The sequence below is a fragment of the Eublepharis macularius genome, chromosome 5, assembly GCF_028583425.1.
Source record: "Eublepharis macularius isolate TG4126 chromosome 5, MPM_Emac_v1.0, whole genome shotgun sequence".
Taxonomy (NCBI): Eukaryota; Metazoa; Chordata; class Lepidosauria; order Squamata; family Eublepharidae; genus Eublepharis; species Eublepharis macularius.
Window position 1 is genome coordinate 157911810 of NC_072794.1, and position 26527 is coordinate 157938336.

Consider the following 26527-nt stretch of genomic DNA (forward strand, 5'->3'; position numbering starts at 1 on the left):
CCCGCTGCCCTGTGCCGCCCGCGCGGCAAGCCGGCCGCCCCAGCACACGGTGAGCCACGGAGCTGGCAGCGGCGAGGGCGTGCACTGGGGCAGCTGGCTTGCCGCGCTGGTGGCTGAGCGCAGGGCTGGGAGGTCCTGCGCGTGTGGCAAGCCAGCCAGCCGCCCCATCGGCGGGGCTGATGAGGGTCTCCCAACCCTGCGCTCAGCCTCCCGGGCAGCTGGCAGCTGCGCCCGGTGCCCCCTCTTTGGCGGCGCCGCGGGCAGGTTACCCCCCCTGTCCCCCCTCGATCCGGCCCTGAGGCCTGCAACACACTGTGCACTAGTTCTGAGTAGGGTTGCCAGCCTCCAGGTAGTGGCTGGAGATCTCCAGGAATTACAACTTGTCTCCAGGCCACAGAGATCAGTTCCCCTGGAGAAAATGGCTACTTTTGGGGATAAACTCTATGGAATTATGCCATGCCAAGGTCCTTTCCCTCCCCAAACCCCACTTTTTCCAGCTTTCTCCAGGTTTCACCCCCCCAGATCTCCAGGAATTGCCCAACTTGGAGCTGGCAACCCTAGTTCTGGGCCAAATCAAAACTGGAGTTGGAGATCCTTTCTTGAAGTGCATTTGATCTATCTGTGCTCCATATCTGACTGTCGGTTTCCAGGAATTCAGTGACAACTCTGAATGCAATAACCTGAAGATCAAAAATATACGTGCTCGGTCATATACTGTTAGGATTTTTTTATTACTTGCATTTAATGAGTTCTGTAGAATTTGATTCCACTTCTAACCCCACGGCGCTCAATGAAGACCAATAAGCCTCATAAAGATTAACTGCTGGGCAAAGTCTAAATGCAACTATTTACTTAGAATAAATGTTCAGTTCCGTATTGTTTCCAGTTGCGTTTGTCCAAATACTGAAGATCATTAACTGTATTGTTTTTATAGAAAAAAGGCTTTCTTGGGAATTGGACCGTAGTGACTTCCTGCAATTTGACAGGGGAGCAAAAAAGCCTCTGACAATATGAAAAGTGATGCCTGTCCTATAAAAATTGCCCCAGGACGTCTTTCTTTGAACTTTATGCTGCTATATTCCCTGTTGCAAATTTGCTCAGCATCCATGTCAGGAGGAGTTCCAGCTACAATGTGACCATCAAGCAAGGAAGGGACACTCTCTTTCCTTTCAGATTCACCGAAGGGAGAAGCGGCTGTATCAGCTAAGCGGCAGTCAAGAGCACAGCGAATTCTTCCTGGCGATGAGACGCCTGCATACTCCCTTCCTTGCACTTTTCCTCCTGGCGGTAGGACTTGGATGGCGGTGGTGTGGGGCTGGGGGTGCAGAATGGAAACCGTAGAGGTGAATGTGCTTCCTAACAGTTACTGGCTGCTCACCAAAGAAGGTTCAACAGCCATGGAAAGCGACCGAGCAAGATTTAGGTTTTAGTGGGCTGATGCGCATATTATAAAGTCCTCATGTTCCCCACACGGACTGCTGATCAGATACATGTTGGGAGGCCTGTGCTTGGAACTGAATTCCCAGGCATGCACAGACTCGATCTGGATTGGGAGTATGGTGTGCCAGGAGAGGGGGCTTAATCTCTCCCCCACATACTGTTTTCCCAGCCTGAAAAGGTCCTGGGGGAGCTACGATTTGCCCAGCTGGGGAAACTTACATGTACAGATGACTACATGTAAGTTTCCCCAAAAGGGCAAACAGCAGCTCTGGGCGCAGGAAAAGAACAGGGGAGAGGGGTTGAAGGTCCCTCCTCGTGCACTGTGGCCCCAGTTTGACACCCACCTAGGAATTAAGTTCTAAGCATGGAACTTCCGGCTCACATCTGATTGAAAGTTCTAGTGGTAGACCTTTGGGGGGATGCAGGGACTGTGTATTGGATGTATAGGCTTGAAATTCAATCAACTGTGAGATGCTTTCCCTTGCTGATAGATCAAGATGGGTAGCCATGTTAGTCTGTCTGTAGCAGTGGAAAAGAGCAAGAGTCCAGTAGCACCTATAAGACTAACAAAATTAATGGTAGGGTATGAGCTTTCGTGAGCCACAGCTCACTTCTTCTGGATATTTGTGTACTATTAAATTAATTGCCTGTCTCAGGGAACCTAACCGATGGTCAATGGAAATGGACCTTTGGTGTCCTTAAATTCGCTAAAAGTCTTATATTACAGCTCTGGAAAGACAAAAGCCTACTTCCCATAACTCATTGGCTTGAGGACCTTATAAACTTACCAACATTTGAATGTATTGTATATAGACGACAATTGCGTATGGACTTATTTTTAGATATCCGGAGACCTTTTATAGAAGCTTATGTATAGATTCACCAGCATTATTCCATTTGCTGCTGTTGTTGTTGTTCCCCCTTTTTTTGCTTTGCACAAATAACATTTAAAACATTTAAAAACAAATCAAGCAATTTCATTAAAATACTATCCTTACTGTAGCTCTTTCTCCATTCATTTAAGGTTCTTTCCATCGGCAACTGCCACTGTAGATTGGGAAGTAATGACAGCCCAAGAGAGATCATTGGCAAGAGAAGCAGCCAGGTGGATTTTATTAAAATCCACAACAAATAAAATGTATTTAAAATCCAGATTAAAATTATTTGAAAATATCTGCTTTTTGAAAAAGAAAGCTTGCATAGTTTCAACCCCCCCCCCGTGTATGTGTGTGTGAGGGGGGGGACAGGGGAGGGCTTCAAACACAGGTTATATTTGGATAACCTTGAACAAATTTCAACTTCTGAGTCTTTAAGGGAAAGTGCACAAATATCTACTCTTCAAGTTAAGACATGCATGTGGTGGTGATAGAAAGTGCCCTCAAGTCGTAGCTGACTTATGGTGACCCCTGGTGGGGTTCTCATGGCAAGAGACTAACAAAGGTGGTTTGCCGTTGCCTGCTTCTGCAACCCTGGTCTTCCTTGGAGGTCTCCCATCCAATTAATAACCAAAGTCGACCCTGCTTAGCTTCTGAGATCTGACGAGATCAGACATGCATGTATGAAACAAAAATCATGACCACAAGGGTAACGTTTTTGTCACTACCGATTTTCACATTAAGGAACCCTTATCTATTGGTGTTACAACAGAAAAATACTGTTCCATTTCCAGAACGTATACCTGAATCCGTTGGAAAGCCTTCATCCTTTGTGGCGCATGAAAAGAACCTGGGCTGTTACCACCCTAGAACTAGTGGAGGAAGACAAGGGCCCTTTCCCAAAATGTTTTGAAGAGGTAAAATAAGACCTTGACTTTTTGACAAGAAATTTCCAGCCAAGTACTTTGTGTCAATGTGACCCCCAATATCAATTGGTTTAAGAAGTTTAAAAATGAAATTCTTTCTGGTGGTTAAAATCACATCCTGGGGTACAACTTGAGCAGCTTACTCTGGGTGTGTGTCTATATAATAGCTGAATTGATTCTGCTGAAATCCGTTTCTAAAACCTCACCTGCCATGACAAGAGAGGGAATCTCCAAGGATAGGCACCTCTAGACTGGCCCTCCCAACAGAGTGGTGCCAAACTTGTTGTGTTTTCTGTATTAGGTGAAAAAATACTTTCCCTGTCTCCCTTTTGATTTTGGATTTTTCCTGATCTCTTTCTGTTGGAAGTAGGGTTGTCAGCACTCTCCAACGCTTGGGATACTGGGAGGAGGTTCGACTCTTAGTTTTAATGTTTTTACGGTTTCTGTTCAGTGTTTTGTATTTTAATTTTTTCTACGTGAAATTTGGTAACCACCTTGAGAGTAGCAATGGAGAGTGCAGGGTATAAATGTTTTTGATAAATGAAAATGTGTAGAGGGAATGTTTGGCAAAATGGTAACTGGATGGTAAGCAGCTCTAAGAATCTGGTGGAGGGTAGCTCATGGAGTGAACTCGAGGGTTGCCATTATGCCCCCCACTCCCAGTTTCTCTCTTGCTGTTGACGCCTAACCCTGGTGACCAAGTTAGTCTTTCATCAACCGTCTTCTTCTTTTTTAGCTCTTCACTGACCACAAATCATTTGATACAGATGTGAAATATGTAGTCAATCCACAAGGCATGCATATTGGATTGTTTTCTTTTCAAGATGACGCCGGGGGTCGCCTATGTGTGAACCATCCCATTGATCGAGAGACTACTTCCTCGTTCATGGTAATTACAGCTGAGAAAAGCAGATAAACAACGGTTTATCTTAATGATGATGATGACGATAATGATAATGATAATCGCTGCGCTTCTATACCGCTCTCCTAGACAGATTAGTGCCCCATTCAGAGTAGTGAACAAGTTAGTATTGTTATCTCCACAATACAGCTGGGGAGCTGAGAGGAGTGGCTTACCCAAGGCCACCTACTGAGCTCATGGCAGTAGTGGGATTTGAACTGGTAGAGTGCTGATTCGCAGCCGAACCACTTATCCACTGTGCTACAGCAGTGCAGTCTTAAACAGAGTTCAATGAACTTAGATGGGTGTAACTCTGTTTAAAATTGCATAAGAAGAGCACAGTAACAAAGACAACTGACAAAAAAAAATACCCAAACAGAAAGAAAATAGAACTTACGTTGCCAGTGCAATACATGTTGGGTCATGGCATGACTCAGTTGTGGGTTATGGCTCACTGGCTGAAGACCGTTGATTTCGAAGAGAGGTGTTTTCGATGCTTCAAATTAAGAGTGGCTATCCTATTTATTTGTTTACTTCATTTATACTCCACCTTTCCCTCCCCATCATTCTCCTCTCCTCAGTTTTATCCTTGCAACAGCCCTATGAGGTAGGTTAGGTTGAGAGTGTGTGCCTGGCCCAACATTACCCAGCAAGCTTCCATGGCAAAGCAGCGATTCGAACCAGGGTCTGCCAGATCCTAGTCTGCAACTTTAACTGCTACACCACGCTGGCTCTAAATCAAAGGAAGACCTTTGATACGGAAGGGAAACTGTTTACATGCTGCAAACTAACACTTTCTGCTGAATGCTAGAGCAGCGTGACGTCCCTGGAAATGATATCATGTCATCAAGCAGCAGTGATTTTTTTTCTGCATTCCCTTTCCCCTCACCCAGTCTACTGAGTGGCAGTGGAGGTTGAGAGGTTGCCAACTCTAAACCCTACTCCCTCTTGAGAGCCAGTTTGGTGTAGTGGTTAAGAGCGCTAGACTCTAATCTAGAGAACTGGGTTTGATTCCTCACTCCTCTGCTTGAAGCCAGCTGGGTGACCTTGGGCTAGTCACAGCTTCTCAGAGCTCTCTCAGCCCCACCTACCTCACAGAGTGTTTATTGTGGGGATAATAATATCATACTTTGTAAACCGCTCTGAGTGGGTGTTAAGTCATCCTGAAGGGAGGTATATAAATCAAATGTTATTATTATTATTATTTTGTAGGATTAAAATATAACTTATTTTTACAATTAAATCCTAAATAGAGTTATTCCAGTCTAAACTCAGGCTTAGACTGGAGTAACTCTGATTAGGATTTCACTCTCAATGACTGAAATCTTCAACCACAGAGTGTTCCATTTCATACGACACATTCATGCTATGGAGCCAATGTAGTACAGTAGTTCAAGTGTTGGCCTCGGCTTAGAGAGGCCAAGGTTCATATCCCACCTGCCACAAAACCCACTGGGTGACCTCAGGTGGGTCACTTCTTCTCAGCCTAACCTTCTTCATAGAGTAGTTAGAGGCAAGAATGTGGATGCATACCACCCTGAATTGCACAGAAGAAGGGCAGGATAAAAACGTGTTACACTTTTTAAAAAAAAGTTGCACTTTTTTGAAAAGAGGCTTTGAAAGTTGTCAGGTTTAGTTTTTTGATGCTGTTGAAAATTTATAGAAGGAAAATTAACTCACTGCAACCTGCTGCTTAAATGATTTCACTAAATCCAAAAAGTTCCGACGGCAATAGTCCTGGTCAATGCTGGTCTTTATGCATCGTGCTGTTGACTAAAGTTGACAAGTTTTTCTTTATATCAAAAACAGTTCTTTGCCCATCAAGCACTTTCAGTTGCTTGTGACTAGTTTCCAACCTGTTTTCCATCTGTGTTGATTGTCCATTGATCAGATACGTTTTGATGCTGCAAACAAAATAACTGGGGAACCAATGGACCAATCTTTGTTATTCAAAATTCAAATTAGAGACATAAATGACAACGCACCCATGTTTACCGAGAAGGAATTCAACATCTCCGTGAAAGAAAACCACAACAGAGGCAAGTATCCTTTCGTTTATGTTATGTTTTTATCTTCCTCTCCCTCCAAGGATAGTTTCAGGTGGGTAGCCATGTTGGTCTGTAGTAGAAGAGCAAGATTCTGGTCCGGTAGCACCTTAAAGACCAACTAGATTTTGAGGGTAGGAGCTTTCGAGAGGGAGCTTTACTTTAGTTTTTCAGGAGCTCTGACTCTTGAAAGCTTACACTCTGAAAATCTTGTAGGTCTCTAAGGTGTCTGGACTGAAATCCTGCTAACCCAAGAAAGGCTTTGTTGTTTCTGAGCACTTGATAAAACAACTCCATTTCCCCAATCTTAGATGAGCCAGTTTACCAAATCACAGCTACAGATAAGGATGAAGAAGGCACTGAAAATTCTCGAGTGCGGTATTCCCTTATTTCTCAGATGCCAGCCACAAAAGATCCCGCTTTCTCTGTTGATTGTCACAAAGGCCTGATACGATTTTCAGGATGCTCACGTTACGAGGTACAGTTTTTGATTTCCATACTAGTGTCTATCTGAGACCTGTCATTTGGCATGTATAATCACCACGAGAAGCGTATTATAGTCAGCTCTTTTTGCGACTGCCTTCAAACACTTTTCCACAGTATATCCTATGGCTAATAACCAAGCGTGGCATTTTGTGTGGACTCTGAGCTAAGGTAGGTATTTTTGCAAACCAGGGGAACATTCAGGTAGAAAGTAAAATATTTTGTTTTGGAAAAACAATTACTTGGGGTGGGGGAGGAGGGATCCACTAGAACATCACAAAACACAATCTCATTAAGAAAACTGCTATAGTTTTGGTGTGAATACCAGACAGCAGACGACAGGAGCAGTTGAGATTACCTTGGCTGACCCACCAAGACATCTCCTTCCTCACTGTATTCCATTAGATTTAAATTCCCCTGTTGTGTATTTATTGTATGAATTACATGAAACAGCCTGCTTCCCTCCCCTGATATTTTTGTCTGTTGGTTTAGTCTCATGGGGTAGAATCTCTGCTCAGTTAATTAGTTCTGTTTTTTAGCTAGAATTAACAACAACAACAACAACAACAATAATAACATTTGATTTATATACCACCCTTCAGGGCAACTTAACACCCACTCAGAGCGGTTTACAAAGTACAGTATTATTATCCCCATAACAAAACACCCTGTGAGGTGGGTGGGGCTGAGAGAGCTCTGAGAAGCTGTGACGGACTCAAGGTCACCCAGTTGGCTTCAAGTGGAGGTGTGGGGAATCAGACCCAGTTTCTAGATTAGAGTCCTGCTGCTCTTAACCACTACACCACTGTGCGAGCTTCCTAGTCCTGAAAACAGTTGCTCACATCCCTGTATCTCTTTTCTAATAGGCTCACATCCCAGTCTTATTCGGGGGCCACTTTGTGGGATGATGGAGGAGGGACACTCCCCCACCCCCAGATCTTGGCTGCAGCCATAGGAGTTTTGGTGGGAGCTGGGTGGTTTTCCCACCCACCTCTTGTGATGGTTTGGGTCATTGGGTCAGATCTGTTTGGGAAGTGTAAGACAGTGCCTGCATGCTGTCTCACCCGATTTTGTGGGTCCCTTAGCGTATCTTGGGGGGAGTCATACAGGACATGCCCAGCTTGGGGGCCATTGTCCAGTTTCACTGCTGGGTGGCAGGGAACCACAAAGCAGCTTGCACCCAAATGGGATCACATCTGCTATCTCACGGTGGTCTTCCAGCCAGTGCCGGATCTAGGGTTGCCTGTGCCCGGGCAACCCTAGGCCAACCCCCCCCCCATGCTTGGGTGACGTCATCACACAGGGCAGAACGGTGGAGGCAGCGTGCGGAGCTGGGAAGCCACCCGCGCCATTCGCCTCCCTGCAGGTGAATGGCGTGGGCGGCCTCGCAGACCCCCACACTGCTTTCACCTGCCCCGCAGGACAGGGGGTGGCCGGCTTGCTGTGCACCCCCTGTCCTGCAGGGCAGGCAAAAGGCAGCACAGCCACCTGTGCCATTCGCCTGCCCTGCAGGACAGGGGCCGCCCCCTGTCCCGCGGGGCAGGTGAAAGGCAGCGTGGGGGGGGGGGCGCGAGGCTGCCCGCGCTTCTGCCTGCGCCCCCTGGCAGCTGGCAGCTGCTCCCGGCGCCACCTCCCTGGTGGTGCTGGGGGCAGACTATACCCCCACCCCCCCTCAATCCGGCCTTGCTTCCAGCAGGTGGTCTGGGAAGGGCACCACTGAATGGCAGACAGTTTGTCCTATGCTTGGATCTTTGCCCTATGCTGCCCCAATGCTCTAATGGCTGTAATCAATAAAGTTGTGGCTGTGTTTCACTCCAGCACAGTGCAGTGGTTGTTGTGTCCTCCTTCAGCTCTCATCTCCTCCCTTGCCCCTGGCACCACAAATGGATGTTGGCTTGAACACACCCGTCTCTACTGTGTGAACTTAAGAGCAGGAACTTGAATGATTACTCTGTTCATGAAGTGTAAGAATGAAATGTGGTGGCAGAGAGTGCTGTCAAGTCATAGCTGACTTATGGTCACCCCTGGCGGGGTTTCCATGGCAAGAGACTAACAGAGGTGGTTTGCCATTGCCTGCCTCTGCAACCCTGGTCTTCCTAGGAGGTTTCCCATCCAATTACGAACCAAGGCCGACCCTGCTTAGCTTCTGAGATCTGACGAGATCAGGCTCACCCGGGCTATCCCGGTCAGGGCACAAGAATGGGATATAAATGCAATATTCATGTGTTATGAATGTGCTGTGAAAATGTGCATAAAACAGCTGATCACAACTGAGAAATCCAGGATCCAATATTTTCTGAGTAGAAAACATCAGACAGCTGCTCATGAACAAATTTGTCTTGCAATTTTTGGAGCAATCAAATTGACATCAGTATCTTCCAAAATATAAAGAACGTAATATTTATGCATGAAATAATGCTGTTAACGTTTCATATGTTCAAGGATGCCCGTGCTTTCAAACTTCTGATCAAGGCAACGGACCACGGAATTCCAAAACAGTCGTCAACAGCAACAATTAATATTGCTATACAAGATGCCAACAACCACCTGCCTGTATTCTCTAAGGAAAATGTAAGGAGATAGTGCTGATGAATTGTCGTAGTGGAAAGTGAGAGGGCTGTGGCTCGCTGGAGGAACATCTGCTTCACACAAAGAAGGTCTCAGTTTGGCATCTCCAGTTAAAAGGATAAGAAAGACATTGACTCCAGACCTTGAAGAACGCTGACAGTCAACTATACTGACCTTGATGGACTAACCATCTGACCCTCAGGGTCAAGCTACACATGCAGGTTTTTCTAGATCTTAAATTGGGTTCCCTGCAGCCACCCAGTTGCTTTGGGGAACGGTTGTTAAAAAAATAAAGGAGAGCCCAAAAGGCCTCAGAATGCCTCCGCAGGGGACTTCAGCAGGTCATAATGCCACTGAGTCCATCTTCCGAAGCAGTCATTTTCTCCGGCATAACTGATCTCTGTAGTATGGAGAAGAGTTGTAAATCCTGGAGATCTCCAGGCCCCACCAGGAGGTTGGCAAACCTATGTCCTGACTGGCAAAATGAATTGTAAGGTGGGGGCTCTCCTCCTCCTCCTCCTCCTCCTCCAGCATGGGAAATGTTGGTGGAGACCAACAGTGCAATTCTAAGGAGAGTTACTCTTTAGAAATCAATGGGCTTAGACTGCAATAACTGTCCTGTTACTGCAGTAACTGTTACTCCTTAGAAACCAATGGGCGTAGATTGCAGTAACTGTCCTGTTGCTGTTACTGCAGTAACTGTTACTCCTTAGAAACCAATGGGCTTAGACTGCAGTAACTGTCTTGTTGCTGTTACTGCAGTAACTGTTACTCCTTAGAAATCAATGGGCTTAGACTGCAGTAACTGTCTTGTTGCTGTTACTGCAGTAACTGTTACTCCTTAGAAATCAATGGGCTTAGACTGCAGTAACTGTCCTGTTGCTGTTACTGCAGTAACTGTTACTCCTTAGAAACCAATGGGCTTAGACTGCAGTAACTGTCCTGTTGCTGTTACTGCAGTAACTGTTACTCCTCAGAAATCAATGGGCTTAGACTGCAGTAACTGTCTTCTTACTGTTACTGCAGTAACTGCTACTCCTCAGAAATCAATGGGCTTAGACTGCAGTAACTGTCTTCTTACTGTTACTGCAGTAACTGTTACTCATTGGAAATCAATGGGCTTAGACTGCAGTAACTGTCCTTAGGATTGTGCTGCAAGTCACTGCCTGGCAACTGCAATTTTGACCCTAAGTGCAGCTTTTTATTTGAATGGGAGCTACTTACGCCGAAAATAAGTAGAAGGGAGCATTTGGGGGCATTCTTGGGGTGATGATGGTGGTTCATTCCCAGTTGTTGTTTCTCTGATCTGTGGAGTTCCGCCCTGGGTTCCATTCCTTGGTCACACTCAGATGTGACAGAAAGTGGGATGGAATTTTCAGAGCTGATTCTCGTGCCTCTGGATCCCTTTTTCTGTGCCTTCATTCGTAGTATCAGCTGGATATCCTAGAAGGCAAAACAGCAAGTGATCTCCTACGCCTGAGCGTGGAAGATAAAGATTCTCCCAACACGCCTGCTTGGAGAGCAAAATACAAGATAGTGAGAGGAAATGAAAGAGGGAACTTCATCATTAAGACGGACCCTAAGACCAATGAAGGAGTTTTAAGCATCATAAAGGTAAAGTACACTTGACAAAACCAGTAGAAACTTTATGAGGGAACCATGGTGTACCTCTGGCTAGATGGCCATCTGGCAGCAATACTTATTCTGTGAACCTAGGCAGATCATGTGAGGGAGGGCAGGAAGGGTTACATCAGTGCTTAGTCCTCGTGGATCCTTCATACATGCCCAGGGTAATGCCAGTCGCCCCCTTGGGGTCAGGTAGCTATTTTCCCGAGGCCACTTTGGCTTGGGATCCTGACAGTATCTTCTGGGCGTGAAGTAAATGTCACTGGGTGTGTGGGGGTGGGGGTGGGGGTGGTTAGGAAGTTGTGAATTTCCTGCATTGTGCAGGGGGTTGGACTAGATGACCCTTCCAACCCTACGATTCTATGATTTTATGTTTCTACCTAGACTGAAATTCTTAACTTTTTTTCTTTTGTTGTTTCTATCCAGCCTTTGATTTATGATGGCACCCCTGAGAAGAGGCTTGTAATTTCTGTGGAGAATGAAGAACCCTTTTTTATATGTGACAGAGGCCAAGTGCGGAACCCTCCTGTACCCCACAGGAACGTGGCTGTGAATATTATAGTCCTAGACGTGAATGATGCCCCTCAGTTTCATTCTCCTATCCTTGTTCTTCATATAAAAGAAGGTGTTGGACCTGGGACCAAGATTAGTCAATACACAGCTAGAGATCCAGACAGAGTCCCAAATGCAATAAGGTGAGCGACTCTCAACTTGATTCTCATGCATATTGAAGAGTTCTTGCATATCCGGTAGATGCAAGATACACACTGTGGAGGAGAATTCGGTCAAGTCCTAGCTGACTTATGACGACCCCTGGTGGGGTTTTCATGGCAAGAGGCTAACAGAGATGGTTTGTCATTGGCTGCCTCTGCAACTCTGATCTTCATTGGAGGTCTCCCATTCAATTACGAACCAAGGCTGACCCTGCTTAGCTTCTGAGATCTGGCAAGATCGGGCTTGCTTGGGCTACCCAGGTGAGGGTAAGACGCTCACAGAGCTGTCCAATCTTTTGGCTAGGATCCTGTGCAGAATTACTCCAGCTTGTTGAAATCGATGGCTAGGGCTGTTGTTTCAGGTTCAATCTTCAGCTTAGAAAGGTTCAGGTTGTAGGTGACAGGAAAGACCTTTGTGTGAACCCCTGGAGAGCTGCTGCCAGCACACACCTTGGTGGACCACTGGTCTAGCTCAGTAGAGGGCAGCTTCTTGTGTTCAGTGGGCTTAGACTAGAGTACCTCTGCCTAAGGTTGCACTGTAGATGGTGCTAAAGCTTTAATCTTCGCAGTCGTGTAACGGATTCTTATCCGTGTCTTCCTAAGTCTTTCACTATCTGAAGCAAAAGATTTACCTCCTAAGAGACTAAGCAGAGCTCACCCTTTCCCTCCTCCCCTCTCTCCTGGCTCCCTGGCTCAGCGCGCCAAAATCCTAACAGACTTTCTTTCCCATTGGGGGTGAGGAGTTTGCCCTGTAATTAACCTTGCTTTGCTACCTTGTGTTACTTCAGCCAATGATCCTGTCTGACCATCTTGATACTGGTATTCTTATTTAATAAAGTAATTTTACTCATACACAAGAGTGATGCAGTGAAGTGCTTGGGGAAAATACCTGGAAAGACCTAACATTATAACAAACTAGAAAAATCTAAGACACACAGAATCCTTTTAGAGCTTATTTCTTTTTATTGAAATACACTCTAGTCTTTTAAAGAAGCAAGATATCAAAACATATATGATTATTGATATAAATCCTACAAAGATGGAACAGAGAAAAGCAATAAGAATTAGTTTTGCTAACATTTCCTAAAACAGTTTCTATGAAGTCCATTAAGATTCCAATAGCATACTATACAAAGATAAGATTCTCACCGAGGTCCTCATGAGATTTCTTCCAATCAAAACTCTGACATACTATTTCAGTTGGCATTTTTATAGATTATCTTATACAAAAATCTAAGATCTTTTTCATGCGATAGCATAGATAAAACTTTGATTGGTTTAATGCTTAATTAAATATTCATATTTTCTATTGTATAACATACCAATTAGCCAAAAGATGACGTTATATCCAAATTGCAAAACAAAACTATAAGTCTGTGAGACGTGACAGAAATAGCGAAGTAAGTAGATCACCACTGGTCCATTTTATGACTGGAGAACATCAATCTAGATAGCATCCATGACTTTTGATTAACTGTCGAAGATGAAAGCACATCTGGGTTGGTTATACAGCACTCTACAAAAATACAAGACAGTTCATGCAAAGTGCAGAAGTTCCCCTAGAATACATGTGTTTTGCTTTGTATAATGTGCTTTAATCTCTATTATTGCAATAGTCATACCCTTCCCGAAATTATCCCCCTGTGCATTTCTCAGCTGATCACCTGCCTAGAAGCAAGTTTGCTCTACTGCAGCTCCTTCACGCCCAGCCTCTGTTTTGTCTAAAGCAACATTCCTAGCTCCAGGCTGGGCAGGATTATATATGAAACTATGGCTTAAACTGGTATGAAGAGTCTACTGTCTGGTCTGGTCTGGGCCCCCCCCCCGCCCCTCCCAATCCCTGATGTAGTAGAACTCTCTGCATTTACTTAGGGATGAGGCAGAGGAACTTTCATCGACTCCAGTATTCCAAGGCCAACACAGAAGAGACGAATTACACCAGGAGGAGCACATGAAGGGAGTTGCAATGTTAGCCGGGAAGCCGAGTTTTAAAAGCAATCAGAAGGCTTTGTCAATTTCCCCTCTCTACAGAGCCAGCAAAGATCACTCCTCCCAGGGTTTGTTAATTTCCTCTTTGCCTCCCAAAGGCTCTGTCAGTTTCACCTCCCCTTCTAGGAGGCGAAGAGGAAATTAACAAACCCTTTGAGCAGAGATCTCCCTGGCTCTGTAGAGAGTGAAAATTGACAAAGCCTTCCAATCTCTTTTAAAACTCAGCTTCCCAGCTAACATTGCAACTCCCTTCATGTGCTCCTCCTCATATAATTCGTCTCTTGTAGCTTGGCTCTGAGTCTCAGCCAATTTATGGACTTGTAGAGACCTTGTAGGCCTCAAGGCAAGAGACAAACAGAGGTGGCTTGCTATTGCCTGCCTCTGCATAGTGACCTTGGACTTCCATGATGGTTTCCCATCCAAGTACTAACCAGGGTGAACCCTGCTTAGCTTTCAGCACCTGACGAGATGAGGCTATCTTGTGCCATCCATTCTTATGTTAAGGCAGGATAATATGAGCCAGTAGAATCACACCGAAAATGGGCCACAGATCAGTTGGAGGAGTCGATTTAGGAGCTCAATGGCTCACAAAGTTATAGTGATGTTCAAGCATGCAGCCCAAGGTTTAACTATTGACCTCCAACACTCTCTTTTTCCTTTCTGTTGGAGCTAGTTTAGGTGATACGAAATTTGATTCCTACAGAAATAGAGGGTAGTGGAGCAAGTTGCTATGCCCAGCTGCTCAGGATGTTTTATAAGTCTTTTGAATTTATTCTTCAAGATATAAAATAGCTTTTGACCCAGCGCACTGGGTGACTATTGAAGAACGTACTGGGATTTTGACAACGGTGAGAATACTAGATCGAGAATCTTCCTATGTGAACAACAGCATTTACACCATTCTGGTCCATGCCATTGATGATGGTAAGTTCCTTTCAAATGGCAGCAGGAAACTATTTCCTATTTGCCTCTTTGGGGGCTTTGGGGGAAATCGGGGCAGGGTTGAAAAGCTGAAGTAGAAGCAAAACGTTATACAAATTTAAAGTTTGATGTGACTTTAGAGTTGGCTTTTAATGATCAGGCAAAAAACGTACTTGGGGAGGGCAATCACACCATAGAGTCCGTCCTTCTCCAATGCAGCCATTTCCTCCAGGGGAACTGATCTCTGTAGCCCGGAGAGCAGTTGTAATTCTGGGAGATCTCCAGCTACCGTTGGCAACTCTAAGGCCATCCTTCAAAGCACCCATTTCCTCCAAGGGTTCTAATCTCTATAGTCTGGAGTTGTAAATCTGGGAGATCTCCATGACCCACTTGGAGCAACCCTAGGTCCAACTAGAATGAAATATGACCTGAATTCCACAGCACAGTGGAGCTCTAGTGAACAATAATAAGGAAAGGGTTGACTGTGAAGATGTCCCTAAAGAGGGAAGGCCATTTCTTATCTTGAAGGTTCATTCTGTCTTGGGAGATTTTGGGCATCTGAAACTGAATCATGGTACATTTTCCAACTAGGTGTTCCTCCACAAACTGGCACAGGAACCATCCAGCTTTTCCTGATTGACATTAATGACAATGTGCCAGTACTAGTTACGTGGTCAGTGGACATCTGCAACGGAATAGAAAAAGGCTCATTCCGAATTACAGCGGAGGATGCAGACCTCTCTCCTTACGGGGGGCCTTTTGCATTCACCTTGACTGAGGTCTCAGAGAACACAAAGGATGTTTGGAAATTGGGACAGAACTTCGGTAAGTTCTTCGGTGTTGCGGTGTGCCCCTTCATTGCTTTTCAGTTCTTTCCCCGCATGGAGAAATCAAACAGGTAACTCTGTTTTCTCTCTTTCCCTTCAGGAGATTCAGTTGAACTCTTGATGCTGAGAGGGCTCCCTCTAGGCAATCACTTGGTGCCCTTCCGCATTTCAGACAGGCAGGGGTTTTCTGGGAATCAGAGCTTGCAAGTCAGGGTGTGTCATTGCCTGAATGGGAGCGTATGTGGCCCAGAAAGAAGTCAACTCTGTGGGGAAACCATCACTGCAATTGTGTCTCCATTCATGGTGTTGACAGGTGAGTGAGTGACATCACAGGATTTGCATTTGGTTTGTTGGCAGAAATAGGCGCAGCTGCTGTAGCATAGTGGTTAAGTGGTCATATTGTAAATCAGCACTCTGCTGGTTTGACTCCCACTCCTGCCATGAACTCTGCTGGTGGCCTTGGGTCAGCCGCTCCTTAGTTCCCCCGCTGTATCATGGGAATAATAATAACACCAACTCTTTTCAGCTCTCTAACTGGGGCACTAATCTGTCCAGATAGGTCATATATAAGCACACTGTTATTTATTTATTTATTTAATTTGATTTGAGTCCACCCACAGATGGACTCAGGGTGGCTAACAACATTCAAAAAATACATTAAAAGTCACAAAACCATAAAATTAATAATAATTTTTTAAAAGTCATTAAAATAGTCCAGGAGCAGGCTGTTTTAACAAATATTGGGAGTCCATATATGGGCATAGCAGATGGCCGAGGGCAGCCCCAGAAAAAGTATTATTATTATATTATTATAACATTATATAATATATATTATATTATAGATATAATATATAATATATTATTATATTATTATATAAATATTATTATTTGTTATTATTTATTATTATTTAGGTCTTGTACCCATTACATGCCATGGCCTGGATAGTCTAGGCTAGCTCAGTCTTATCAGATCTTGGCAACTAAGTAGGATTGGCAGTGGAGGGAAACCACCTAGTTGAGGGTTGCTATTGCAAAAGGCAGGCAACAGCAAACCATCTCTGTTAGTTGCCATAAGTTGGCTATGACTTGATGCTTATTTTCTGCCACCACCACCACATCTTACACAAAATAAGTTCAATAAACTAACTTAAATTAAATCAGGTTCTTTAGTCAGTAACTAGTTTTCAACAAGAACCATGGCCGTTTCCACACTACTTACCTTCATCCAGAACGCTGCAGAATGTCGCGAAAAAAAGGCGGAAGATAGCGTCTTCTCGCGCGAGTTTTGCACAACATCGTGCAAAACTCATGCAAGAAGACGCTATCTTCCGCAGGTTTTTTGCGACGTTCCGCGGCGTTCTGGATGAAGGTAAGTAGTGTGGAAACGGCCCATGTTTTGTTTCGATGCTGAAGATGCTATAAAGACAAAGTTTACATACAATGAATCTAATACATTTTTCTGTTATGCAGCCGTCTCAGGTGTTCTACTCTGGTATTACTTCTGTACGACATCTAAGAAAGGACCTCGCATCATCCTAGATCCGTCAGGCACCCAGTCATTAATCAACTACACCGAAGAAAGGCAACAGGATTTGTCTTCGGTGAGCACTAATACCTCTAGGCACAGGCTGCTTTCTAGTAGTGAAAAATTCCAGGGCCAGCTACCGGGTTTAGTTTCTTTTGGAAGAGAGAGCACTGGAGCCTTAGGGTGCCTTCGTAATATTTACTTTATTTGCAGATATGCAAGTAGAGCACATAGGCATGGAAGCAAAGAGGTATTCTGCAAATACCCGACGGAACAACTTTTACAGGCTATCGAGGCCGTATCCCTCATTCCAGCTAACTCCAACAAGAAACTCTCCCCGCTCCCTTCTTCCCCTCCCCACATCACTCACCTGGCTGGGGAGGAAAAAGGTGTGGGAACGGGCCTTCCAGTGTGCGCTCCTGGTGCGACACAACTTCAGGAGTGACATCATCGTGCAGACCCTGGGAGTGCTCCCGGGCTTTGTGCTAGCCAATTTGGCCCATTTGGGGACCCAAATTGGCCCGGTGCAAAGCCCAGGAGCTCTCCCAGGTCCTGCATGATGACATCACTCTCGGAACTGACGTCATCATGCTGTACCAGGAGCGCACATGCTTTGCACACACATGAAGACATCCAGATGGTAAGTGCCAGTTCCACTTCCCCTCTCACCAGGAGGGCAAGGGGACCTGGCAACCCCAGGTCCAACCAATGGAGGCTGCCACCATTTTAAAAGAAGTTAATAAGGCCGCAAGGGCCCTATCACGATCAGGCTTGCAGCGCAACAGGCGGAGGTGCTCTTGCCCCCCCCCCAACCTACCCCCTCAGTGACTTTTCAAGTGCCAAAATTAACTGTACTGACATTGCATAATTACCTTGATTTGAAGTGCATCTGAACCAGCTAATGACCTAAAGGGGTAAAATGCCGGTAAACTGGGCAAAACGCTGGTAAAATGGCTGTATGGAAAATGTAACAAAGCAGAAGTCCAGGGCCACCGTAAAGACCGACAACTAGGGTTGCCGGGTCCCTCTAGTCTCCCAGCAGGAAAGCTGAGATCCGGCACTTACCTTTTGCAGCACAGTTTTTAATTTTTGAGTGCACACTCTGCATGTGTGTGCTCTGGCGGCAACGTGACCAGAAGTCACATCACATTGCTGGGTGCACACCATGCCAGGTGCATCACCATGCTGGGTGCACCATGCCCCGCACAACAATAGAACCACACGGGTCTCCAGGGAAATACCTCAGCATATATACAAAATTTAATATGAATCAAACGTGCAAAGTACAAGGTTCATGCGAGGTAAATACCATAATTCCTAGAAGGTAATAAATACAAATTACAAAAGGTAAATGTTACAGCAAGATCATACAAAACCTCCTCTTATAAACAGTCACAGACACTCCATATAAAGGAGAAGGCTACTTTAGCTTCTTAACACAGTGTGTTGGAAAGTCCATACTACAATTACATTCACACAAGTGGCCCTCCACGCTTCAGAAGGAAGACAAAAGGGCACAGGGGCCGAAGAGCACATGTGCCGATGTTGGTCTCCAATATCAAGCCATTGTTCCGTCGGAGCAGATCTGGTGTGATGAGATTATTCATTTCATAGTGACCTCATTTGTTGAATATAGCTGGTGAACAAGTTGATTACGAAATGGGAATTGGAAACTACGCTGGCAATACACCCGTTCTATGAATTATGGTATTTACCTCACATGAACCTTGCACTTTGCACTTTTGATTCATTTTAAATTTTGTATATATACTGAGGTATTTCCCTGGAGACCCGTGTGGTCCTATTGTTGTGCGGTTCACTTTTCCAGGGTTGCTCCTTTCTAGCTAGCAGTCTATTGGGTGCACCATGCTGGCATGTGACATCATCATGCCGGCCGCGAGAGCACTCCCGCACTCCACTCAGCTGCAATTTGGCCAGTTTGGGGCCCAAATTGGCCCCAAATGGAGTGCGGGGATAATTTTGCAGCCAGTACCACAACATCACTTGCAGAAGTGATGTCACTGTGCCGGGTGGGAGCGCGCGCATGGCGTGTGCTCCTGAGGTGCCTGTCGAGGGCAGGCAAGCTCCGGGAGTTTGCCCCCTCCTGTCGATCGCTGGGTGACTGGCGGACGATGGGGCAGATCCCCGGGAACCCTACCGACAACATTTCTTCTGTTTGGTTTTGCTACAATAGACTAAACTGGCGAATCCCCTGGAAAATATAAAGCATCCTCAATTTAATTGCTTATGAGTGTAGTTTCATAATAGTACTATACCTATAATTAGAGAATATAAAATAACATAATACAAGTGGTTTGCCTGCAAAACCCGCCCCCCCCCCAGTTCTTCACTGCTCCCACCCCTGGTTGTTTAATGATTAATTTAGAGGCAGCATAAGGAAAATTGCAAGGAGAAATGGGTTTTTTTCTGAGTGGGACTTATCTCTGGGCAAACATAGTAGGAGGATCTTGCAGTGTGTGGGTTTTTTTGTGGAATATAGTGATATGAAATGCTGTATGGAACCACTCTTTCAATTCTTGTGCATGAATGCCGAAGAGGATCAATCTTGTCTCACAAAAGTGTTCAAGTGCAGAAGCTGCAAACTGGCTGTGTTGGGGGGGAAATGATAAATTAGGTGCATATTGAGGATTTCTGGTCTTTCGTAACATCCGATAAAACCCTGTTACCTTAATTTCCTGTCTAGGATGTCTCCGATACTAGGATTCCTTTTACACCATTCCCAGAGTATGCAGTAATTAACAAAAGAAGCCCTCCACCTATTGAGGTAACAATAAAATTCTTAAGTGGAACACTCTTTTCTTTGTACATCGTCATGGTTGGCATCTATTGAGAACTGTTCCACAAGGTTTGTCAAAACAAGTGTGTGTTCACAAGTGGTGGTGGAGATCACCCTCGAGTCAGAGTTGACTTACGGCAACCCCTGGCGGGGCTTTCAAGACAAGAAACTAACAGAGGTGGTTTGCCATTGCCTGCCTCTGCAACCCTGGTCTTCGTTGGAGGTCTCCCATCCAATTACTAACCAAGGCTGACTCTTCTTAGCTTCTGAGATCTGATGAGATCAGGCTCACCTGGGCTATCCAGGTCAGGGAACAAGAATGGAATTAAAAAAAAAAGTTAAAGGTAGTGCCCTGTGCAAGCACTGAGTCATTACTGACCCATAGAGGGATGTTGCATCATGACGTTTTCTTGGCAGACTTTTTACGGGTCAGGGTGTGTCCACAAGTGATCTAGCGCAAATTCTGTCCACTTTAATAGGGTCTGTGTAGAACAGGCTCCCCGTGAACTGTTGCATGCCTTGGCTGTTCAGTGCATTGTAAACTTGAAGGATAGCTGAACTACAGCCATCTTTTATTAGCTTAAACAATAGTTCCTTCTGTTCGACGTGATTACTTTTACCTCCTTATCGTTTGTTGCTTTTCTGTTTATTTCCTGTCTTGTATTTTAGTGAGTGATCAGCTCAAGAGCTAGTAGGTTGGATCCAGTGATCCTTGTGTATAAGGGTTACAGATCTTTCCCATGTTCTTGCCCTATCTGACCCTGAGTAAGTTGATTTCGAGGGCTGTTGGACCCGTGTGGGCCCATGTGGGTCAGGGGATACAATAGGGAGGATGAAAGGGATGAAATCTCCCTTCTTTTCTTTTCTGCAAGAGCATCTCAGTTCATGGAAGATGAAAGAAGAGCAATTTTACTCCCTTCCTCTTCCTCAGTGCAGCCCTACAATCCTGATGTGGGTCTCACAGTCCCAGAAATCAATTTTCCCAGGATGGGAAAACAAGCTTGCCAGTTCCCTGGTTGCCTGCTGCTACTACAACCAGCAGGGGGCACACAACAGTGCCGCATGCACTGTTACACCACTTCTGGTAAAAACCTAGAAGTGATGGGAGGAGCTCTAGGAATTACCAAAAACTCTATGGTTTTCTAGCAATTCCTAGGGGTAACCTATGTCACTTCCATGTTTTCACTAGAAATGACTACAGCATGTGTGATGTAGTGTGTGTGGATCAGTTGACTTCAAAGGAGTTTGCCCTGTTAGTTTGTAGCAGCCAAACAGCTAGACCATCCAGTTCCAATGCACACACCAAAAGGAGATGTTTACATATACTAGCAAAGGAATGTTTTGGTTTCCCCCTCCTAATTGCCTCTTCTCTCTCCTCCCCTTTTTTCCCTCCCCTCTGTATTTGACCAGTCTCTGTATCATGCGTCTGACGAAGAGAACTTGATTCTCGAAAGCTTATGCTACAATAATATTGGTTAGTCTTAAAGGTGCTACTGGACTCTTTTTGATTTTGCTACCACAGACTAACACGGCTAACTCCTCTGCATCTATGAAGATGGGTGTAGGAATTCTGAGTTCTACTGTACCTTGACCGTGGGTGTTTTGGATCACGCTGTGCAGCCTTACACCTTCTGTTCCCCATCTTTAACAAGAGGATAATAGTGAACTATCTCGAAGGATTGTTATGTAGCCTAAAAAGCAGAGGAATAACTTTGAAACATTCCGGACTGATTTGGCAGTTCATGGCGGCTCGTTGATAATAGTCATTTAGTTATTGTATAATTCAGTTTGGGTACGATTTGTATTTACTGACTCTTGCAACATTTGATTAGAATGGGATGATCAGATTTGCTGCTGAGCTGGGCATGTACAGAAATCCCAGGAGGATTTAAACAAAATATCAGGCATGCAGGACCATGTTTCAGATTAGGAGCATGGCACACACTGTGGGGTGGCGTTGGTGGCGTTAGTCGGAGCTTGTCCCCACTTTCTTCCTGTGCCATTTTCCTGATCATCCCTATAGAAGCATTTGTCCCACTGAGGCAGACCTAAAATCCTGTATGAGAAATTGCTTGTTCTCGTCAGCAGGGCAACTGGCAGAGCTGTGAGATCCATATCAGAAGGACAAGTGACAGTGAGTCTCTCTACACGAGACATCTGACATGTCAAGAACATGTGTCGGAAGATGCAATGTTAGCCTGGAAGGGTAGTTTTAAAAGACAGAGCTGGAAGCAGCGCAAAAAATTTGCTATACATTGGAGCTGTATGAAGGGGCTATGAAATGCTAGAAGGAAGGCAGCTCCAGTCCATTTGCATTCCTCGCTGCCCTCTGGTTGCGATCCCGCACAGTTTTAGACTGGAGAGCTGAAAATGACAGAGCCTTTGGGGAGGCGATGATGAAATTAACAAACCCTCTGAAGAGTGATCTTAGCTGGCTCTGTCTTTTTAAACTATGCTTCCCAGCTAACATTGCATCTCCCTACACTTGACAAACATGCACCGAGGTGTCGCGTGTAGAGACACTCATGGTAGGAAAAACTTAAGTCCCCTTTCCCTTTCACCCTGGTTTCAGTCTGAACAGCTGTCTTGCATGCCTGTCAGTTTTTTAAAAAATCCCACTTGAGGAACTCCATACATAGAATGGCCTATGCTCCTTTTGACCTGAAGACAGTAATCTACCCACAGTGACAGAATTTGAACCTAAGGCCCATCTAATCACAGCCTTCCATTGAACATTACTGATTCCAGGCACCAAATGTCTCCCTTTGACTGCACTGATGTATATGTTGAGGTTAATATGAGTCAATAAGTGGTTAATATGCATGAGTGGTTAATATGCATGAATACTGGCAATTGTGCAAATTCATCTGATGGTGTGAAGAATGGACAAAAATGGCCAGTATCGACAGGGGATTTTGCACATTACCCAGACAATATGAATGACGCCAAGGTGTGTCAGATAATGCAGATAGATGAGAGAGATTTGTGTACCTTGCCACATGGTATTCTTACATGGTAAGAATCCCCAAGTTCTAGTGTTTTTTGAAAGAGAAAACAATTTCTCTGTTTTGTAAAACTCTTGCAACTCTCTTGTTGGGACAATTCACAGTTTAAATTACAAGCATGTTTGCTGAATTGGTGTAAGAGGAGAGACTTTTGAAAGAAAAAGCTTTGACTCATCCTGAGATTCTCAAATCCTTGTATATTTTGGATAGTCTTACATAAAGAAGAGAGATGTTAGGAGCCAGTATGAAAATATGAGGATTATTTATTTATGTTCCCTTTTTAAAAAAAAATATTTTGTATATATCATTTTCATTCTAAAAGGTTGATCCAGCAGTAATAGTAACAAATCCATCTGGAAACCCCCATCCTCTGCCAACTACCATCCCACCACCAGTTAAACCCCTGGAAAAGGTAGGAATTTCTATGAACTTGGGGTATGCCCTACGTATGCAGAAAAATATGACCCCGTATTGTAATCCCAAAGGAAGAAAAACCCTTCAAAATGGTCTGATAAGACCCAAATGAGCTCTGGAGGGTATGGAATGTTGACAACAGTTATCAGTAAAAGGAAGAGAAAGGGAGATGGAAGGAGAAGTCAACCTACTCAAGCCCCTGAAAGGTTATGATTTTCAGAAGGGGAAGAATTTCCAAATTGTCCTTCCCCCTGCAATTCCATGAGTCTCAAGCTTGTCTTTAGCATTAGGAAAATGCTCCAGACGTCTGTCATAAATAGTAACTGCTTCCTATATTTTTTTCCATATTTATCCCTAATGGGGTCCCAAAGCAGTTTGCATCATTCCCCTCTCCTTTGTTTTAATCTCACAGCAACCCTGCAAGGTAGGTTAGGCTGAGAGTGTGTGACTGGCCCAAGGTGCCCCTCAGCAAGCTTCAATGTCAGAGTGGGGATTTGAACCTGGGTCTCTCAGATCCTAGTCGGACACTGTAACCACTACACCATGCTGGCAGCGAAAACATTTGGACAGGTTGTGATTCTAATTGTGATGTTCTTAATGTTCTTTTTCTATTCTCCAACAGGGGCCCTCGCATCCCTCTACAGATAAAATGCCCTGGATTATATCAGATAACAACTGGATTATGGAAACGCTTGATGAAATCTTGAATTATGTGAGAAATGGACCAAAGAAAGAAGCCTAGTACTTCTCTCTTTCACATGCCACACTCTGACCCAGAAACTGGGTGGTAGGGGTGAGCCCCTGGCTTTCTCTTGTCTCACAGCCTTGCACTCTAGAGATGCTTCTCGATATATTACTGTTTCTCTATTTCAAGGCCATAGTGCTATACAAGAGTAGTTCTTGTCACATTCCTCTCCCTCTGAATACTTGCCCTAATCATTCAGTTTTAAATTGCAGTAACGGTCATTCAAATCTGCCTTCCTTCCTTCCCTCTCTTCCTTGTTCGTTTGTTCGTTTGTTCTTTCCTTCCTTCCATCCTTCCTTCCTTCGTTCATTCCTTTGTTTGTTTGTTCCTTCCTTCCTTCCTTCGTTCCTTCCTTCCTTGCTATTTTTATACCCTTCCTCCAGTTTTTCCTGCCAACAATCTGTGGTTTAGGCTCAGCTAATAGAGTGTCATCGGTCCAAGTTTGCCCAGTGAAGTTCCAGAGTAGAGTGGAGATTTGAATTTATTTATTATTTATTTATTTTATTCAACCTATACCCCGCCCTTCCTGCAAGCATGCTCAGGGCGGCTTCCAACAAATATACTGCTAAAATACAATAAAAACCTATTAACATATTATGTGTGTCTCCCACACTCTAGTCCAGCACTCTAACCATTACACTGTATTGGCCACGAGACCCTGACAGTACAACCCTAAGTGCTTCTAAACCCACTGACTTCTGCTTAGGATTACACTACCAGTCAGTTAATTTCTTAGATGTAGCCGCTTGCCCCATATCCATCACCATCCCATACATCAAAAATAACACTTCTGGGCTCTTGAACTTTTGGATGGAGAAGAACGGTCATTTTTTTCTTGAAACGATGTGGCACATTTTTGTTTAATGGGTATGTGTGAAATTGTGTGCATATTTCTCCAGTGATAGTTATTTTTTCTGAGTCTGAAGGCAAGCAATCTTTAAAAAAACCCTTTTAGAAAAAGGATTTCTTAAAAAATTGGAGTATTTGAGACCCAGCGTTAGGTTCCCTTCACATGTACATACATCCACCTCAGTGACAACATAAAAACTGTGTTCTGTGATGAGAGCCTGTGCTACAGGACAGCATTTGTGAAAACAAGTCATGTGTGGGCTGAACCACTTGTATGAGTGTTTCCTCCGTCCATTCTACAATAATAAGGAAGAGTGATGATAGGTGAGTAACTTAGGAAAGAGTTTGGGTGCTATGACAGAGAAGGCTCTGTCTTGGGTTGCCATCCAGCTAATCTCAGAAGGTGGGAGCATACAAAGCAGGGCCTCGGATAGGGTTGCCAACCTCCAGGTAGTGGGTGGACATCTCCTGGAGGTACAACTCATGTCCAGGCTATGGAGATTGGTTCTCCTAGAGAAAATGTTTGCTTTGGGAGGTAGACTCTATGGTATACCCAGCTGAGGTCTCTCACCTCCCCAAACCTCACCCACCTCAGGCTCCACCCCCCAAATCTCCAGGAACTTCCTAAGCTAGAGATGGCAACCCTAGCCTCAGAAGATGACTTTAGCAATTGGGTAGGTTTATATATAGAACAGTTGGCTTCTCAGAGTCACTAGATGCCTATGCACATGTTCGTCAAGTGCAAGGAGAGGCAATGTTAGCTGGGAAGGGTAGTTTAAAAAGGCAGAGCCATGGAGATTGCTCCTCAGAGCATTTGTTAATTTCATCTTTGCCTCCCTGAAGACACTGTCAATTTCATCTCTCCAGTCTAAACTCCAGTGTATAGCAAAGCCTTTGCTCTGCCGCCAGCTCTGTCTTTTTAAATTACCCTTCCCAGCTAACATTTAGTCTCCCGACATGTTCTTCAAGTGTCAGATGTCTCGTGCAGAGAGACTCTCAGTTGCACTGAAGGGGGTTGTTTGGCTCAGTGTTCTCTGACATTAATTGTACAGAAACAGCTTTGCTGTGTTCTTTTGTTCCTTTCAAGCCACCAGCAGGAAGAGTTCTTTAGAATCTTCAACCGTTCATCACCTTTGGTTCAGTAGTAGAGTTGGTGGTTTGCATGCAGAATGCCCCAGGTTAAATCTCTGATGTATCCAGCTTTAAAAAAAAACCCGGAAGTGGCAGGGCTGGGAAAGAATGCAATCCGAGACCCTGGAAAGCCCCTGCAAGTGAATGTGACACTTGGCTAGATGAGCCAGTCTGACCTGGTAAAAGCCTGTTTGGAAGGCACATAGGTCCCTAGATGCAAAGCTGGCCTCGTTTGGCTGATGGTTGACTGCTGCCCTGTTCTTCCTCTCTCTTTCAGAAGCGCAGCCACATTGACAACATAGAGGATGCCATAGACTCTTACCCACCTCATGTTTATGCTGAAGAGGGGAACTTGGAGCGAAATGAATCTTGTTGGTCCCTGCCTTTTGTAGGAGATGATAACCTGCCTCCGGATTTCCTGGATACATTAGGGCCTACGTTTACCAGTCTTGGCAAGATCTGCAGCAAATGATTCCAGAATGCTGAGTTATTTCCCTGAGAGTGGCCAGGATCCCCCCAGATTCTTTTGAACTTGAATTATACAGAGAGAGAGAGAGAGAGAGAGAGAGAGAGAGAGAGAGAGAGAGAGAGAGAGAGAGAGAGAGAGAGAGAGAGAGAGAGAGGCTATGTCTCGGAGGGGGCAGGGACTGTGCAGAAAAAAAGGCTCAAAAGGCCCTTTAGGTATGTTATGAATCCAAAGGAGTTACCTGGATCATGATCAATGTACAGAAGGACTTGTACTTCGCC

The 26527-nt window shown here is 44.8% G+C and overlaps 1 protein-coding gene across 1 annotated transcript; it reads left to right on the plus strand.

Moving 5' to 3' along the window:
- Nucleotides 1-956: 956 nt before the first annotated feature.
- On the plus strand, nucleotides 957-26330 carry LOC129329750 (cadherin-like protein 26). Its single transcript, XM_054979342.1, has 16 exons — nucleotides 957-1287; nucleotides 3110-3232; nucleotides 3978-4130; nucleotides 6034-6181; nucleotides 6499-6665; nucleotides 9113-9241; nucleotides 10667-10852; nucleotides 11291-11559; nucleotides 14348-14490; nucleotides 15079-15312; nucleotides 15415-15627; nucleotides 16785-16915; nucleotides 19544-19624; nucleotides 22964-23053; nucleotides 23678-23767; nucleotides 26058-26330. Exons 1-16 carry the CDS (start codon nucleotides 1243-1245, stop codon nucleotides 26250-26252), a joined length of 2397 nt encoding a protein of 798 aa, XP_054835317.1. The 5' UTR covers nucleotides 957-1242; the 3' UTR covers nucleotides 26253-26330.
- Nucleotides 26331-26527: the final 197 nt, after the last annotated feature.

What these genes read in the sequence shown, in the direction of transcription:
- LOC129329750 (XM_054979342.1), top strand. Translation starts at nt 1,243, where the DNA reads ATGAGACGCCTGCATACTCCCTTCCTTGCACTTTTCCTCCTGGCG. An exon ending in TCCCAAAATGTTTTGAAGAG is followed by an intron (nt 3,233 to 3,977) that starts GTAAAATAAGAC and finishes CTTCTTTTTTAG; the next exon opens with CTCTTCACTGACCACAAATC. An exon ending in TCCATTCATGGTGTTGACAG is followed by an intron (nt 15,628 to 16,784) that starts GTGAGTGAGTGA and finishes TCTGTTATGCAG; the next exon opens with CCGTCTCAGGTGTTCTACTC.